This window comes from Thermobia domestica, chromosome 1, assembly GCF_964235325.1.
Source record: "Thermobia domestica chromosome 1, izTheDome1.hap1.1, whole genome shotgun sequence".
In the NCBI taxonomy this organism is placed as follows: domain Eukaryota; kingdom Metazoa; phylum Arthropoda; class Insecta; order Zygentoma; family Lepismatidae; genus Thermobia; species Thermobia domestica.
The window spans coordinates 203,442,798-203,462,848 of record NC_137454.1 but is presented as its reverse complement, the minus strand read 5'-3'; the positions used below and the strand labels follow the sequence as shown (position 1 = coordinate 203,462,848).

The window sequence follows — 20,051 nt, the reverse complement described above, 5'->3', positions numbered from 1 at the left end:
ATCACTCTCTTTATTTAATTTTTTATTGCATTTTTTTAAGAAATGCATCAATACTGTTTTGAGCTCAAATAAAAGGTTGATTCCATCCAGTTCCAGCGAATCGGCTAGTTGCAGCGATATCGATGATGACTTATTTAAATTCAACTCATAATATGGTTGTTGACTTTCACAAATTAGATGAGTTGTTGATGGATTTTATTGTAATTTACAGTCATGTATGTTGCTTCTTAGTATTCAACGAATAAAATTCAATTTCAAATATTACTATACCTTACTTATAATCTTACACACAAAAAAGAAATTTAAAATCTACAATGTGGGTAATAGTTTTTTTTTTTTTTTTTTTTTCGTAAAAAGGCTTATGTTTGAAGGCATATGTTGAAGGCCATCTTCAGAGGTTATTGGCAACACTGGATTTGACTTCAACGCTTCAAGCTGGTAACATTGCTTTCTCTTTCGTGCATGTGTTTTTGTGTTGGTGGCAACTCTGACCGTGAAAACGTAGGAAAGACAATATGAAGTAAGTATTGAATATAAATTTTCGTAATTAGAATCTGATTTAATACTAATCATCTGGCTATAAATGTAGAGTTGAATGGTTATGTGATTGTTTCAAGATTATAAATATTCGTTTTTCCTATTTCAGGATAGGATTGTGTGCTTACAGTGGGTATAAAATATACCCAGGACATGGGAAAACTATGGTTAAAGCTGATGGCAAGGTAAGGTTACGTTCTATTACATTTTTTGGCCGAAAAATGTTTTGTAACAGTTACCTAAAAATATGTAGTATTTCTGTCTAGATGTGTTAGTAAACAATAGGTGCTGTTTCCCACAGTAGCATAATAAGTGTTCTACCGTATATTGGCTGAGTTCTAGAACGCCCGCATCTATTGAGTTATAGTAAAGTAATCAATCTGGCTGCTAACCAGGCTTCACTCGCTCACTTGGCAATGATAATCTGATCTGCGTATTAAGCTTTGGTAAAGAAAGGAACAAACGACTAATAACCCACTTTAACCTGTGTGTTAGGGCCAGCATCCTTTGAGTTGAGATTGAGGATACGTTGGCAAACTTTAGTTAGCAAGAAATTGGCTATTTTGTTCCAAAAATTAGTCTATGAACACATGGAAAAGTTCTGATTAAGAGTAGTCATACAATAATTTTACGGTTAAAATGAATGAGTACTTATAAAAGAATTTTATAGGACATTATATTGCGCTATTAGAGGAATTTTTCACAACGTCGGGAATCAGTATTTGTGTACTAGTGTAATTTATAAGTATGCAATAGTACAAGTTACAATGGCTATACTAGAGTTAAAATGAGCTCAAATCAAAGACTGTCGTACAATATATTGATTCCTACCGGTGGAGTATTTTGTACAATGTAGGAAAGCTTTTATGGATATAGTATACGTAAAGCCGCGTCAGTTCCGGAAGGAGCAGGACGCTCATACTTTTAGGGATTATTCATTGAGTATCTACGAACTTACCAAGGGGGTAACAAAGCGACTTTTATTTACTTATCGACTGATACGAAAATAAAAAAGAACGTACCTGTACTTTATATCTGCATGTGTAGTGCCCTTGTACTTTATCTATGTGTGTGTGTGGGGGGGGGGGGGGAATTGAACGCATATCGCATGTCTTGTGCACATGAATACTTCTTACTATTGCACTACGTAGAAAATTTATGGTATTTCATGTAGAAGCGGTAATAGAACACAGAAGAAACGCAGATCAGGGGGTTCTCATGTATACTATTACCGCTTGTATCTTTTGCTTGCAAGTATTGAGTTATTAGTGTGAAACGTACAAATACTCTAATCTATATGATTTTAGTGAATGTTTTTTTTAGGCTATCCTCGTTTGTGCATACTCCGCTCCCCCGTTTGCTGACGCGCCTTCTTCCTGTGGACGCGGACCTCCTACTGTTGCATTCCTACTTTTACTCGGTTAGATAGCAATCTCACCTTTAATGTCCACGTAGCACAAGTTGGTTCGTGCTTTTTGCAGTCGTGTTTATGCCGTATGTCCGAAATGAAATCTTTGTTTTACGTCCCACGAGTATGCCGGTTAGGCTAAAGGAGACGGTGATTATGTGAAATGAATGAAATGGTGGAATAAAGAAAGTGGGAGGAAACGGGAGAACCCCGAGAAAGCCCACGAGCACGGTGTTTGTCCACCACAAAGTCCACACGGCGCGAGATGGGATCGAACCAGGGACCCCAAGCACCGGAGGTGAACGCTCTACCACTGAGTCACCGCACCGAAGGCGTATATATATCCATAAGGGGAAGTTCTCTCGTAAATTAATTATTCCCAAGATTGCATACTAAGAATACGCAATTCCCAAGAATGCAATTCCTAAGAAACGATTTGTAAGGTACTTATTAAATAATTGCATTTAAGAAGATAGGGCTTTTGTGTCAAAGAGTAGGTCCAGTATTTTGAAGCTTAAAGACATGAAAGTGTTATTTATGACGGAATTGACTGTCACTACCTTGGGAAGAATTTCCCAAGAATTCCAAGGTGTACATTCATTTGAAGAGGCATCCGTTGTGCGTGTAACTACTGCGTCCGGAAATACACTATAAAATTTACAATGTAAGACCCATAAACTAACATGTACTAAGTGACCAATAAAAGGCGCGAATACTATTTAACCGAGTCAGGGCAGGAGCGCAACAGTGGGGTGAGTGGCGCGATGTGTTGTCAGTGATGGTGAATGTGCGCATAAACTAAGATGTTGCTAAAAACACTAGGTTACATTAGGTTAGTTTCATTCTGAAAGCATTCACTGCTATTAATTACCTTTATGTTGTGGTAGATGACTTCAATAAGTACTCTGATAAATAACCTTTCATGTGGTCACTTTTTTATTTTCACATTTAAATATGTAACTTTTTATGTTTATAGTCAGTCTACATTTGAGACGTTTTCAGCTTAATTTCTTGAATTTGTGCCCCTTCACAAAACGTAATAACTTCTGTTCTTCACCAACATATGCTATGACACTGAAAATCGAAATGTGACGTGGAACTGCCATTTTTCAAGAAGTTGCCTCATTACAATGTATATACGATGTTAGCGTGCTTCTACTTAAAATAGTACCAATATGGCGATGCTTTTATCATGTCTAAATAGTATTCTAATGTTTTGTATAAATTTTATGGAAAATAAGCGATTTACTATTTCCTTCTGGTAAAGTTTATGTATTTTTCGGTTTTTTGGGCCAACTCTCCGGCGGTTAACTTTAAGATAGCAAGTGTTAGGATAGTGCGTTGTCATTTCCAGGGCACATTAGTTTGCACGCATATTGTCAATTCGTAAGCAATTATTTGGGCATGCGCCAGTGTAATAACAATCCCCGTTGTCTTAGTGAATCATTTAAAGCAGGAAACTAACTCCGAAGTCGCACAATGCACGAAGTTGTATTACAGTAATGACTTAATCCTTCTACTATATCAATGTTGTTTTAAAAGTATAATTAAGGTAACACCCCAAAAATCACAATATTCGAAAATGTAGAAAGCACTTTCCCCTCCGACTGACGCGAAAGGAGAAAAAAAAAGTGCTCTCAATATCACCCGTAATAGATGAAATGTAACCAAATGCCTCACAGCGCCAGTACGCACATAGTACGTCAATATTATATAATCCATTCACAGTGCATAACACAATGAACCATTACAGTATGGTGAGAAAACCATCAGCTAAAATAAAGCACTATATCAAACCGTTCTCAGTGAAGTGAGCCAAATTGTAGAAGTCGATAAGTGAAGCTTGTGCAGTGCCTTTTGGGGACATTTAAGTATCGTCAAGAAAAAATTTTAGACCAGTGAAACATCACAGTAATTGATATTCGAAATAAACGTCAGAATAATACTAGGAATCGCGATAATTTCAGACTATTTAAACTATCAAGTTTATAAACACCAAAATTAAACTTTATATTGAATTTTTTTTAACAAGAACAAGTTGACGAAAGATAAACTAGTAAAACACAAGGTAAGAATATATGTAATGTCACGTAGATTTATTATCTGCGATATATTTCAAGGAAAACCCGTTCTCGACTTTGGGCAGCGACCATTTTGATAATTTATATCACCCTATTCTTATTTTCCATATTGTTTTACTGCTTATCCTAAGTGTATGAAAAAAAGTGAAAATTAAACAATCAAAGAGTCAGGGTGACTAAGTGGTGGAGCACTACTCAGATGCAAGTGCTCCTGGGTTCGATCCCGACTACGCGATTTTGTGGTGAATAGCTTCGATATATGGTGGTGTTTTTCAGGATTCTCGCGTTTCTTCCCACATTCTTTCCACCAATTGTTCTATAATCATTCACTTTCATTGCTCATTGGTCTCCTTTAGCATATATTTTATTAAAAAAGTAATTCTACTTACATGATAATTCATAATAAATATTTGAAGATGATACACATGGTGAATGCTGGAAAACTGTGAAGATGTATTCCTGACTTTAACTCGCATATTAAGGTGATACCGAATTCGGTCCATTTCCAAGCTTTCTGTTCTCCGGCGGAGCCTTTTGTTCACCGAATATAGATATAGGAGTGAAATTGATAAAAAGCATCAAGGAGATAAAAGAAATGAACGTACCGGGATAAAGCAGTGCAGAAACATGTTGGTTATACGTTAAAATGACTATTATATCGTATATGAACAAGATTACAGGGAAGAGTCGAAAGCTTGAAAACGCGAAAAAATTTCAGGAATCAGTATGTCAAGTAAGTGATATGGTTTGTTAGATTTAGTTCCTTAATGAACTAACTGGATTCGTATCGAATATTAATAAAATTTGTACTTAGAAAAGTACCTGAACATAAAAATGGTACTCGTGACAGTATAAAATTTAGTGACTACTTGTCAGCTATGTCAGTATCTGTCCACTCCAGTATTTCTTAAGAAGCTTTTTACGTTGCCTGCAGAATCGCAGTATCAGTATAGAAATAATATTTTCCTACGTGTATCTAATTTATTTCAGAAATACCGTATTTACTCGCGTAATTTTTGCACTTTTTTAGACAAAAAAAAGTTGTTTTGAAACAAGGGTGCGTAAATTATGCGGGAGAAAAAATTAGCCACATCAGTGAACATCATCTAATTTTTTCCCCAGTCAAAATAACACGAGACGAGGGGGGTGAGTAATGAAGTACTTGTTTTGTTTTGTTGACAGGGCTCAATGGAATGCAACAATGGCTTTGCTGCATTGGCAATTGTTCATTAGCTACCGTAATTGATTCCTGGAAAAATGCTGTTTCACAAAAAGTTTCCGCGTGCGCAAATTACGCGAGGAAAATAAAATATGCAGAAAATGCCCTTCAAAATTGGGATGCGAAAATTACGCGAATATTTACGGTAACACTTGAAGGGTTAATGAGACACTGTTCTGAGGTCCTGCTTTCCCTTTTCCTGTGTTCGAATTCGAGGATAAAGAACTGACGCATTCACTTAAATTTCGCTACTCGCTCAGCAAACCAATACATTTGATAAAACTATTCTCTGAGCAAAGCAATGCTTTTTATTTTCTTTTAAAGAACCTAACATGTAACCGATTTGCAAGCCACTTACGTATCAACTAGCCAAACATGTAATTAATTTTTAAAATAAAAAGTGCTGTTCTCAGCGAGTACTTTTATCAATTTAAGTCTATAAATAAGCAAAGATAGTTTATATGAAAAATATGACGTATTCAGTTACAAACCCAAACGTTACCAGAACCTTAGTGTTTCATCTTTAAAGTTTTATTTCTAAATGTAGAAAACATTCATAGTCGATAAGAAGGTGGGTGTTTTTTTTTTCGTACGTTGAAGAAAACCTATTGTGTGATTCTACATGCAACGTAATATTCCTTAAGGGATTCGAACTGGTGAAGGTGTCAAATCATTGCTGAAACATATGCAGTCAAAATTACCAGTTTTATCGTTTGGGGACTGCTGATTACTAATTTACTTAATATAGATCTAGTTCCTCTATTGTAGGTCTCTCATTCGGTCTCAAAGTTAGTTTCTGGTGGACATCGGGTCCGGGGGTTTTCTCGGGGTACTTTCGTTTCCTCCCACTTCCTCATTCCGCCAATTCTTCCATCATTCACTTGCTTTAATCATAGTCCCCCTTAACCTAAGGGTCATAAGAGTTAAAGTTAATTAAAAGGAGTTCTTATTTTGTCTTGAAGATTTAATTTCAGTTTTTTAAAATGTTTCACTATTATGTTCTTTAGACTAAAGTAGACGATTAATGAAAGTGAATGATTGTGAATTTTGTTTTGTGCTCTCCCACCGGTAATCGAACCCAGAATCACATGTAACAAAAGCACACGCACTATGTACTAGACCAGCGGGGACGGTTATTTATGGAAACAAAAGTTTTAGATCTCTTAGTGTGTTAGTGTAATATAATTTTATGATACGTCCACATGGAGTAAATTTAAACTTTAAAAATAACATGATCATCTTTCTAATAGCTCTTATGAACTTCTCTGTGCCTTCTGTTTTATCTTGATTCGCTTTGTGGAACTGAGGTAGTAAGGAAGTTGAATAGATTTGCTTTAATTTCCAAGTAAGTGTCCTGAAGAATTGTCATACACATTAGTTTTCTCTCTATTCAATGCTTTCAAATTTTTACTAGTCTATAGGTATACAGTTTGTTTCTTCATTTACATTTTTAGTTTCGATTGCCTTTGTTAGAAATTATATGTGTGGTGAGAATTTAAACACGCTGATCAGCAAATCGTCACTGAAATATTCTGTAGCATTTGCTGCTTTGAACAGTGATTTGAGAGATGATCCGCCATAAATTGTAGTGTATGTATCTCGGGTAAAAGTAACTACTTTCAGTGAAAGTACTGTCTCCATGATTTTGATCAGGTAAAGTTTTGTTGTGGTATGCAGTTGTTCACTTTACCAACCTTTCTACGAAATTAGACGAATTTAAGGATTTCTGTACAGTGAGATTTACGAAAAGATATTTTTTATTCATTAAGAATTGCTACCGGTATATTTTATCCATAGAGAAAAATATTTATACCTATTGTCCTAGTTACGACTAAAATCGCTGAATTTTGAGTGTACTGTTTAGGATTTAGTGATTTTAAGCTGAAGAAAAGCTATAAACTCAAAGGTAATGTTTTCCTTCTTAAACATTGAATGGATAATATGTTCCTCTTCACTGTTTTTAATTTTAAGCGTAATTTCACTAGTTGAACAGTAGTGCAATGTGTATAAAGTTTTTCTCTACTGAAATATTAAAATGTTATTGTTACTGTGTCGTACAAGTCTACGAAGTAAATTGTATAATTTAAAGTTTTCGCTCGTATTCTTAGCTTAGTTTACATGAATTTTTCATATATTTTAGGCAACCAGTAAGTCAAGATGTATAATTTCCAGAAATTTCATAGACAACCAAAACGACATTTAGAATATGATGGTTGCAGCATAATGTACACTTGTTAAATAAATAAATAAATAAATAAAAATGAAATGCCAGTTTAAAAACAATCAAGACAGCTAATCCTCAACTGAACATACTACATACAAGTACTAGATACGCAAACACACCTTTTTATGTATTCCACTATAGGGAAACGAAACTGGTGCTTGAACAACAACGTCTTAAAAAAAAAGTTTAAAAAATGTACGTCCCCCCAAACTTTTTTATTGGAAAAAACTTCGTCCCAAAAAAGGCTTTTTTGCATCTGTAATACAAGACACAAAAATCCAAATCACAGCTTGACATACATACTTTGCTTATCATTCTACATACATCCGGTAAAACTATATTCATTTTATTGTGGTATAATTTGAGTGTTTGTAATCATAGATAGGTTATCAATAACTTAGTGGATTGCATTATCAAAATTTATTCTTGCACATTTTTATATTGTCCCATATTCTGTTTGTTGTCTGTATTCGGAAGCTTTGTAGGTAAGTAGAATGATTCATAAGTTTTTCAAGCTTGATTTGGATTTTTGTGGGTCTTCTACGGGTTGAGATGCAAAACGCCTTTTTTTTTTTTATAGGACGGAAGGCTTTTTTCCTTTTTGTAGAAAAACACGGAAATTTTCGCTTTTTTTTTTAACTTTTTATTCTTAGGGGTAGGTTTGTTACGTACGATTTTCTCAACCGACTCCGGAGATTTGTTCATTTTTCGTAAATAAATATTTCATTAACTCTATAATGTTGTGTAATTTCTTCCTTATATAAAAAAAAGTTTTAGGAATGAGTTTCTTTTTAAGCTGCTTTTTCAAAAACGGCTCAATCGATTTTGGTAATATTTCATAATTATTCCATTATTATTCCTATAATGTTGTAAATATCACTTAAGATTATCCACGACTTTTTTTTTTTTCATACAGTTTTGTAAAATACCTCTCATGCTATTTTGTTCTCTAAACCAATTAATTCAGTAATAACGCTAACATATAGCACTGGTGGTATGAGTGAAATTCTACTAAGCAATATTTTAATATTCTTGCTATGATGCTAATTAAAATCTGTCAATCCAATGATTTTTGTGATTTTAAGCAAATACTGAGCAAGTAATCTACACATCAAATTGTCTCCTGTAGTGTAATTTGGACGGTAGTTGAAGGTAGTTGCGTTGTTTTTTGCTGAAGATGAGTTAATTGTCCATTGCTATAAGAAAATCTACAACGGTTAATTTACTTTTGGGGATGAGTTGTCTTTGTGTTAAGTTTTCTGAAAACGCCTTAAGAATTTTGTGTTCATATCACAAAGGCACATGACCCGTATTTTTTATTTCGTTATAAATTTTATCCATATCAAATAATAATTATAAGTTTTTAATCTACTTCTTTTTTCTAAAGGTACTATAATACCATTATTTTGTAATAAATCTTCGGTTTCATTGTTATTCCTGTCACAGTAGATTACTCTTATGGTGCAAGGTCTCATTTAGCGTTAGCACATATATTAAGTGAATTTATATTGACAGTTTTAATAAATTTATTTTTGCGGAAATTCCCAAAGGTATATGAGGCTGTGATTTGTTGTCAAGTGATCATGGTGCTTTTCATTTTTGTCCTAAGAGCACAGTTTTTTAGATTCTTACTGATCATCATCTGAGTTAATTTTAGTTGATTTCAGAAATAATTTGATAGTTACAATTTAAAGTAGAATATAAATAAAAATGCTTTCATTATTTTTTAAATAGGTTTTCACATTTTTGAATGCCAAGTGTGAAGCCTCTCATCTTATGAAGAGAAATCCTAGGAAAGTGACATGGACAGTTTTGTATAGGTATGTATTAATGTGTTACGGGGAACGTTCGACTCGTAATTATTGGTGGCATGAGTAAAATTATACCAAGCAATATTTTAACATTCTTGCTATGATGCTTAATAAAATCTGTCAATCCAATGATTTTTTTGTGATTTTATGCAAATACTGAGCAAGTAATGCACACATTATCCAATTGTTTCCTGTAGTAGTGTAATTTGGACGGTAACATTTTTTGTTAAGGTAATTGTGTTGCTTTTTTGCTGACGATGGGTTAATTGTTCCTTGCCATAGGTATCCCCTGATAGTTGGTATCTAATCGGCTTGGTAAGTTCAATGATAGAGTAAAAATTTTGTCTTGTGTTAGTTCAGATGTAACCATTGACGTATTATGTGTGAATTTTGTTCACCAAGAATGTAATTTTTCAGCTGTCTTGCAAGAAATTTATGAACGTTCACAATATGCTGTATTATGAACAAGAAGCTAGAACAGAAAAATACTATTTCATGTCACCGAAGACTATCGATGTTTGAATCAAGAAAATTACAAATGTCGTTTTGAAACTGCTTTACAATTTCGATGGATTTACATTCATAATTCATTAAATAAATAAAAACCCGCGTCTATTAAATAAGCTATGTAGAATATTTCTGTTCATTCGAATCTATAGAAAGTACTTTAGTTGCCACATTGATCAACTGCTGCTACAATATTGAAAATTAGTTTTGAAGAAAAGTTTTTTTTTTTTTTTTTTTTTTTTTTTTCCTCTTTCGGGAACTGCTTTGAAGTAAGTAGAGTATCCATCAATTATTTACGTATTGGTTGATTATTATTATTGGCAGTATGGCGTTAGATTAAAATCTGAGTGCATAATCTCGATTGAGTATATGGTATAGTGAAATTTGATGTTATAAATCCTACAGAGCATAGAAATAAACTATGTAGACTATTTATTATGGGAAGTTTAGGATGATGTATCCTACCTTACTGCTATTCAAAGCACAGAACATTCACTCCTAGTGTAAAGGGTCCTTGGCTTTCCACGTAGTTTTCTCGTCCTCCTACCTATGTTCTTATTTGACCATCATGTACTTTTATTAATCGTTTATGTCCTTTGTCCTAGAATGTATACTGGTAGAAAAATTTCATTTTACAGTAATGAACTATTTTGGAGATAGTGTGAAAGATCTAATGTAACGTTATCTTAACATTGCATGAATTCCGTATGCAGCAAATTTAACAAAAATAAATTCTCGCAGAATATGTAAGTAAATAAACGTATTGAAAATCAACAATAATCGTTCAGGTGTAGAGTGACTTGAGATAGAACAATTCAGTTGTCTTCAAATTGGATCAGAAATTGGACAATTTGCTTATTAGAGAAACCATTTCTCAAAATACGCCTACTACCCAAATAATTGTGGATATATTGTTAATCATATTAGTGAGTGACTCAGTATGTCGTCCATTTGCTTTCAATTAAATGGATATAATATGAATAGCTATTAATTGAATGTTTTTCCTAAAATGTTCTATTCCTTTTGTAGACGGAAACATAAGAAAGGCCAGGAAGAGGAACAGGCGAAGAAGAGGACTCGAAGGACACAGAAGTTCCAGAGAGCCATAGTAGGAGCTACTCTTTCTGATATCATGGCTAAGAGAAATATGAAGCCAGAAGTCCGAAAAGCACAGAGAGAACAAGCTATTAGGTAAGAGAGCATATGGAAAATTTGAAGTATAATTGTTAATTTTATACATGTATGTTGGTTAATTTGGATAACACGATCGGGAATTGAGCCCGGCATCCCACGCTGAAAGCTATATATATACATAAGGTTATGACTTTTTGACTTTGTAAAATTCCCTGTATCATAAATTGATGAACTTTTGTGAAATACTAATAAAAAAGGGTTTAATTCTGTTTAGTTTTTTAAAAAGGTCATCCCAAAACAAAATTTCTAAAATAATATATAAGCAGTTTACGCATTTTTTTATGCAATGTGCAAGGCTTAGTACTATAGTTTTCTGAAGACTTCTAAAGCTCTCTTCTCCCTTTGGCACTTGCTGACAGACAAGTTAGAGACGTGTGAAAATAGTGTTAGACGATTCCGGTAGACAGCGCTGTTTTCTACTTTCGAGCGCGCCATCCAATAGCCGGATATCTGAGAACAAAGAGTAGGCGGCCTGAAGCTAGAAGGAAACATACAACATCGCTTCGGCATAGTGACTTGCAACGAGCGTTAAAGAGCCCTGTTGTACAGACAGTTATTGTAAAACATTGTTCGTGGGCCGTGTTCAGGAACAAAAGAATATATACAACGGAAAGTGTGTGTGCTATTGACTGTAATTTTCTGAGTCGCATTGTGTTGCGTTGTATATAACCAAACCATGCAAACTATCCGCAATAATTACAACCTCCTAGTATCATTTGTAATCAAAATGTGTCATAAGAAAAGTTCTACCACCGAAAGAAACAAGAAAATCGCGAAGAATCTAGTGCAATTTCAAGAATCACATGGAAAAAGCTGATATCTTCCTAGAAGAACAATCAGTGGAAAACAAGAGCAGGATACCACTCAAAATTCAAATTGTTGCTCGCTATTTGTTCCTTGGAGCATCCATCAAGGCAAGGAAAGAACGTGTAAATGTAATCGCAAAAGAAGTAACAAGCTTATGGCAAAATAAATTAAATTTCTCCTGTGTATCTATACAAGTCGTAGAATCAAAACTGAATAAGGTGCTGCACAACATGACAAATGTGTAAAACTAGGAAAATACAATCAATTGGATGGAATTTTTGACATCACAAAAGAAAATGGTGAATGGTTGTGGAGTGAGGATAGATTATATCATATTCAGATCGAAGGCAAAGGACATGTTGGTTATGTAACTGGGAAGACTTCGAGTTTTAAAACTATCCATCCATCCAAACGAAGGAAAACGCCATTGCAGTCTACTTCAACAGCAGCAGCAACAAGTACGTGAACTTCTGAAACATCAGATTCTGAGAGCGATTAAGAAGAAGCCCAAACTTCAGACGAACCCTCCATAAGGACAAGGAAGGATAACAAAACCAAAACTGCAACAAAATTAGTAACATCTTCCAAGGTATCAACCAGCAAAGCAGCAACCATTTGCCGGCAGTTATCTCAAGATGGATTAGACATTGAGACGCCTTCACAATCTGGTATTTACAAGTCTACTATTAAAGAAGCTAGAAGCTGTTAAAGAAGAAATAAAGAAAACACTACATTTAGAAAGTTGGGCGTTGCATTTTGATGGTAAACGTATTGAAGGCTAAGAATATCAAGTGCTATTGTTGAAGAATGAACGAAGAGAAGTTCGAAGCGCTAGGTCTACCAAACGAAAAAGCAGATACTGTAGTTAAAGGAATATCAGATGTTCTCGATGAATACAATTTATGGAATAGTATAAAGATTATTATTGCGAACACTACTAATGTGAACACTGGAAGAAGGAATGGGATTATAATTCAATTACAAAGGCTGTTTGCTCAAAAGAAATGAAGTACCACAATTCATTGGTTGTCAACACCATGTTCTTGACAGAATGCTTCGCGTTGTGATGGATGATGAATTTGTAGGAAACATCATCTCCCAATATCCATTTGTCCTGGAGCTTGTAAAGAACTACGAGCAACTTAAGATTAATTTTGAGACTGGTGAAGAAGAAATAACAGAAACAGCTGGATGGCATGATGATGAGAATTTATTTCAATCAACTAGAGTTTTCCGGTTTTTTGAAGCAACTGGGAGTTCCTAAAGTAAAGTTTCAGAAAATACCGAGATTGAGTAATGCAAGATGGAATTCTCGAGCAATACTAGCTCTTCTGGCATTTATTCTTCTACGAGAAAGAAGAGACTCTCTACTCGAAATTTGTAGATTCATCTCTTACAAATGGGCAGACCATTGGTGTTTACTGACCAAATCTACAGTGTGGGTGATTATCAGAAGTTTTGGAATTAAGAGCCATCGAGACTAAGAATTCCCAGAACAAATCAACGTGCAGAACGAGCTGTCAAGTGTCTCCTAGATCTTAATGACGTCTGTAAAATGAAGGATAAACTTAAGCTTAGATTTGTTTTGTCTAACAAAACATAATAATTGTTCATTATGCTATTCGTTCTAGTAGAATTGGTATGTAAGATTGTAATTTTCAATTTATTTAAATGTTTTATGTTATGCAATAACAATAAATAATACATATACAATAAACAATCCATATACAATATAATAAATAATGTAGAATGAATAATATAGAATAAACAATGCAATGCAAATACAAATAACTAAACTACATATACAAAATGCTTCCCTCGTGGCGGAATGGTTAGCACGCTCGCTTCTGGTGCGCGTGGTCCCGGTGGGAGCACAGTAGTTCCGACCCCACATTAAACTGTAGGTCCCGTCCTTAGGACATCATCATCCCATGGAAGGCAATGGGAAACCACCATCAGTTCATCTTGTCCAGAGACCTTCGGGTCAAGGACCTGCTTTAGGTCAGAACACCAAATCACCCTCACAATATACACGTATATTGTAAAATAGTTTTTTTTAGGGGTGACCTTTTTTGACAACAAAATCGAATTAATGCTTTTTTAGTTAGTTTTGAATAAAAGTTCATCAATTTGTGACACAGGAACATAGGGTTACAAAAAAAGTCAATATATATAATGTAATTGTGTATGTATGTGTTATGTAGATATTCATGCATAATCAGGCAACATTTAATCATAGGTGTGTAGGAGATTTATCATCTATAAGTTTGTAAGTCACTTGTATGTATAATTTTCAAAATAACGTGGCCATACCGGTCTCCTTTAAAGATTGAATTTTCAGAGCCACGTATAACATAAATTTTTTGTTAAAAGTAAAGATTAAAAAGAAAGTACAAGGCTTTTTAAGAAGAGGTGGATGGCAGACTTTTTTTTTTTTTTTGTAACAAAGTGTGCACTTCCAAATGTTAATAAATTAATTCGTAGTGCCACACGTACTACGAATATAGGCCTAGTGATGCGTGCAAAATGTTCTCTGATATAATTTACTATATTGTCTGATATCGTTTAGGAATGTTTAAACGAAATTGAATGATATTCGCGTCCTGTTATAGGTCATTCGTTCATTGGATGAGTATATAAAAAATCATCCAGTTCTGTTAAGGTATTGTCATTTGTAGGTGCTCTAACCATACATTAGGAAACAGTGAAGTTGTACTAATTAAACAATTCGTAAAGGGAAACTGCATAATTTATACCGTTTACCTAAAATTAAGTCATTAAATCTAGGAGGCTTAGATGGACAGTTCATATAACCAAAGTGAGAGGAAGTAGGAACGCTTTCAATATTTTAATTGGAAACTCAATCGCAAAAAGACTAGTAGGAATGTGTAGGTGTAGATGGATAGACAGTATTAAGATGGAACTCGCAGAAATAGAAATAGAATTTAAAGTAGAAACTAATCCAGTTGGCTAAGTACATTGTCTTCCAAAAATTCTGCAAAAAAGTAAAAAGCTGTAACTTTGTAACCATTTATTGTAATTGTACAAAACTTTTAGTGGACTTGTAAGAAAGTCTGAAATTTTGTTTTCAAGCATTTTTTCAGTGCCAAACCTCCAGCTGAGCACCATTTACGTCCAAACATTGCTAAAGTCTTTTCGGGAATCCAAGAATGGCATTCCGACGTGCTTCATCCGTAATACTCCCAATCACATCACATATCTTCTTCCGGAGGTCCTGAACATTTTTCGGTTTTTGCTTGTAAACTTCTGTATCATTTTCTTACGAACGATATTGTGTAGCGTTGTCATTGTTGACACTCGCAGCTTCAACTATTTCTTTGGACTTCGCAAGCCGCTTTCCTGCACGGACTGAATCACATCAACACTGTTGTTGGCCTTCCGCTACGAGGCAAATCCAAGACACTTCCAGTAGCTAGGAACTTATCGTACTATCTATTGATACTTGAACCTGCAGGTGATTGTTTGATATTTTTGTCGGAATTTTCTTCTCACCAAAACACTAATTTTCACTCACAAAACCACGCCACACACTGCGCTTTCTCTTGAGTAGACGCCATCTTTGTCACGATTTTGCGGTTATGACGTCAACATTTACATTCGCTCATTGGTGCCAACAAAAATTTTAACATTTCCACTAAACATTACAAACAAAATACAAAATTGTAAGTAGTACTTTCAAAATTACAGCTTTTTACTTTTTGGCGGGACTTTTGGAGAACTCTGTATAGAAGTCAACTGAGACCTTTTATGAGTCCAGCATAGGCCATAGTCAACAATTTGAATGTAGAAAGGAAATAATTAAACTCAAGCTTTACATAATTAAGTCTTCAGACTATGTATCGTTGCTTCGAAGAAAAATATCTTTTCTTTGATTGCTTGTGTTAGATGTTCCAGTATGGGATATTGTATAACATTGCTACTCGAATTTAATCTTGCAAGGACAATGTAACAAAGAACTGCTTAATATATATATATATATATATATATATATATATATATATATATATATATATATATATATATATATATATATTGTATTTTCCATTACTTTTTCTACCCTTTGCAACACTAATCAGGTGGCGACCGTAGCGCTTGCTGTTGTGTGGTAGAACATACCCTGAGCTATGCGATGGGAAATGGAGTGACAGCGTGCAATGAACTCGAAAGACGTTGATAGTGCAAAACGAGTAACTCCTCTGATTTCAAAAGAGGGTTGTCGGTTGTGGTGCGACCGTAAATGCGAAAATGGCAAGTGTGTTGGGTTTGTCACGAGGGACAGTGCCCAGAGTGATAACGATCTACAAAGCTCATAGTCTATTACATCGGCGAAGAGGAACAGTAATGGGAAGAAAACTCTGACAGGACTAGCCAAGCATTTAGTCTGATTGTTACTCAGAACCGTAACGTGACGGTGGTGCAAGTGACCGACGTGAGAAACTGAAACATCTTTTCCCGCAATTGTATCGACAGTTACCAGTCCGCGCCGAGTTACATGACATGAACATATGGCGTTGGATTGCACGGGCAAAACTACTGATAAGGGGCCTTAACGTTTTACACGATGTTAATGGTGCCGCGAACATGTAACATGGACTCTGATGAAGAGAAACGTGTAACATGGTCGGAGGAATCATCGCGTACCTTATTTGAAACTACGGTTGTGTTTGTATGTGGCAGAAGCCCAAATAAATGTATGAACCGCAATGTCTCTGCCCAACCGTAAAATATGGCGGTACCTTTGTGATGCTGTAGGCTGCAATATCCTGGTTTTTAATGAACTCTGCTGATGCTCACCAGTCGCGTCACTGACCGTGATAATGTCGTGATTTTAGACCATGTGCATTCTATGTTCGAGGTGTTTTCGAGCAATAACGCATATTCCAGTATGATAATCCATCCATTCTTATACCTGAAACTGTTGTGGCGTGGTTTGAGAAATATCGGGATGAAGTTAGCACTCCTTGCCCCGCACAATCTCCAAATCAGAACAGAAATATTTGTGGACTGTTCTGGAGACACGAATCCTATGCAGATTTTCCTCATCATCCTTTTTCACAGAACTTGATGCACTGAATATGGAATGGTATAAATATTCCTCTTGCTACCGGTCACGATCGCTATTACTTCATTCCATGTCGTATCAAAGCTGTTCTGAGAGTGAAATGTGGTCAATACTTTATTAACTTGGTAAACTGCACTTTTTCAGGTATTTCCATTAAATGGATAAGAATTTGTATTTTATCACAGGAAGTAGTTATCTATAACTTTTAGTTTGTCATTTAATTCCTCATAAGATGGCAACGCTGATAATAATTGATTAAAGAAAAGAAAAATAGTACGATCCATGAAGGGTTTCTTCCTCTTCTGTACCTTGGTCCGGATTATTTTGTTCTTCCATCTGTCAGAATGTTGTTCCTGTCCGATTACCTTTATCATTTTCTCTTAGTTTTCGTGCGTTAATTTATAGGAAAATCAAGTTTTCGTAGTTGTTTTTGCTTGGGGAAAAGGAGGATAAATTAAGATACTGATTCATTGAAACAGCGAAGTTACTGAAACATTTTTTCTACTTTAAGAGAACTTGACATATTGGCAATTTTTATCTTTAATTTCTCGTGTAATTCTGTATTTTTCAAAAATATGCAAGGTTAAAATCGCGCTTAATTTCAAGGTTTGATTATTTAAGTTTTTAAAGTTGGCCCACCAACAACATGGGGTTACACAAATATTAGTGCTCATTTCTAAACATTGTTCGGCGCAAGCTCTAAACTGCGATAAACAAAGCCACGTGAAACTAAATCTCGCTGATTTGCTGTTGTCCTACCGACGCTTGTACTCCTCCGCAAAATAATTTGTGATTCGATTATTACTTTTATTATGAAGCTTCATATAAAACTGCTATATTATTATAAATGACAAAAATATAATACGTATTATCTAATAATACTGCAGTCGAGTGTGGCGAATGAAGCAATAGAAATAAACACTAAGCATGCGCAGTAATTATGGCGCCAACTCAACTGTAGACGGGTGTTATGCTTTTAAAGTCTGAAAGATGGCTGGCATGAATTCCGGGTCCGCGAGTGTTGTGGTGAAACACCAACAAGGCAAACCTCACTAAGCAACAGTTGTTTACGAGCGAAATTCAAATACTTTTTTTAATTTTTCGAGTTTTTTTTTCTTTTCTGCTGCTGCTGTAAGTATCAGGACAACATGAGACAGTATTGTCAAAATGCACGTGTATCATTTGCTCCTCCCCGTGGGGAGTGGTAGTGATACATCACTAGCAAATCATATTTGTGACAAGCGGAAGGATACAAATATTTTGTTTATCGGAGTTTAGAGCTTACGCTAAATGTTGTATAAATATGGTTACGACTCTTCTACTAATAGTAAGCAGCAAAGCATGCCCATGTTCGGTGTTATTGGTGTTTATTTGAAATTATTAAATTGAAACAATATAGTTGCAATTAGATTACTGTGGAAATGCATAAATATATATGCTTAAATCTAAATATCATTATGGTTCTTGTCTTATTTTGATATATTAAATTGAAATAATACAGTTTCCAAGATTCGGTTAAATTGCCATAACAGTTGCATTTAGTCATAATTGGCAAATTGCCTGGACACTAGTGACACATTAGCGTCAGGCAAAAACAAGCGCTAGCGACATCTATTACTATGATTGCTTATTGTTAGGAATTATCGCGATGCGCTGAGACTAAATTGGATAATCTTATCTAGTTTACAGTATCGTTAATGTAACTACTTATTTACCGTAGATAAATAGAATCTTATTTGACCATATTCCGGAAAATGTGTAAAAGGCTTTTACACTCAAAATGGTTACGTAGTCCATGCAGTGATGTTGGGTCCGGCAGAATACCAGGATATGGCTGCCCAAATCATCACTGAACCACCGCCATGCTTTACTTTCGGTAACACAATCTGTATCATACGCTTGTGGTGGCGTTCTCCACACGTAAACTCGGCTAGCAGTCGGAAATAATATAAAGGAAGACTTATCCGACAAGATGAAAATCATTTGTAGGCACTCATGATCTATGAGATTGTGCCTCTTGATACGCCAAACATTTAGTATGGCGGTACTTTTGTCACGGAAGCGTCCACCAACGCGCACCTAGAATAGCCCTCTTTGAAACTGTCAGCTCAGATATGAGTCACATTCACCTGCACGGACCGGTCGCTGAACTGTAACTAACCCATCTGTTCGATTGGCCAGGTTGTGTACCTCATATTACCAGATGAGTCTTCCACTGCTCCATTGCCCAGTTTTTATGGGCGTGTGCCAGTCTCCGTATAGCAGCATGGTAAACAGTCACGAATGGTTTAGGAATTACATATCTTCCATAAATATCCTCCTTGTGGAGTTCTCTTTTGACTGTTTTGGCGCTATGGTGATCTGCTTGGCCACAATTCTACCCGATGGGTGTCCGTCCCGTCTGTTACACAACACACATGTGCATCCACGCCAAAGCTTTGCTGATGAGGTTTTTCCAGAACACTCGTAGGCACTAATGATCTTCGAGACCATGTCTTTTGATACATCAAACATTTCCGCCACTTTCGTCGCGGAAGCTTTCACCATGAACGCACCCACAATTGCTGTTTGAAACTCGGTCAGCTCAGATGATTCACGATGACCTTCACGAACCGGTCGCTGAACTGTAACTAAACCATCTGTTCGATTGGCCAGGTTGTATACCTCACAGGATCTTCCGGTGACCACAGCGACAGCGGTGATATACCATTCAGACGTAAATCGTGTTTGAAATGACTACTTCTTTTATACCATGTGTTTCCATATTTTTGTCCATCCCGTATATCACTGTTTGTGACTCTAAATCTCCTGAACAGCCTGACTGATCTCGATCAAATTTGAAACATGGATGAGGTTCGAGGCTGGGCTGGTTTTTGGCTATTCACTTTGATGGTAGAACTGAGGGAGGGGAGAGGGTATATAGAAAAATAAATAAAACAATAACTCCTGAACAACTCGACCGATCTTGATTAAATTTTCACCATAGATGAGGTTCAGGCCTGGGATCGTTTTTGTGATTTAGGTTTGACGGAGCAACGTAGGGGAGGAGAAGGGGCGAAATATATAAAAATCAATTTCTACAGTATGGCGTTAAATTCGTTGTACAAAAGCAGAGGAGTGATTCCTCAGAGTAAAACAAACAAAAAAGTTTCAATAAACGTAGGGCGAAAAGTCCATCGT

General features: G+C 35.4%; 1 protein-coding gene across 1 annotated transcript in view; it reads left to right on the top strand.

Annotated features, from left to right (window-relative positions):
* Nucleotides 1-378: 378 nt before the first annotated feature.
* RpL24 (ribosomal protein L24) overlaps nt 379-20,051 on the top strand; it is a 30,852-nt gene continuing 11,179 nt past the window's right edge. Inside the window, exons 1-4 of the mRNA XM_081768693.1 lie at nt 379-520; nt 647-722; nt 9,204-9,289; nt 10,817-10,978. Of these exons, the coding sequence (XP_081624819.1) occupies nt 516-520; nt 647-722; nt 9,204-9,289; nt 10,817-10,978 (329 nt within the window). The 5' untranslated portion in view covers nt 379-515. The remainder of the gene's footprint in view (nt 521-646; nt 723-9,203; nt 9,290-10,816; nt 10,979-20,051) is intronic.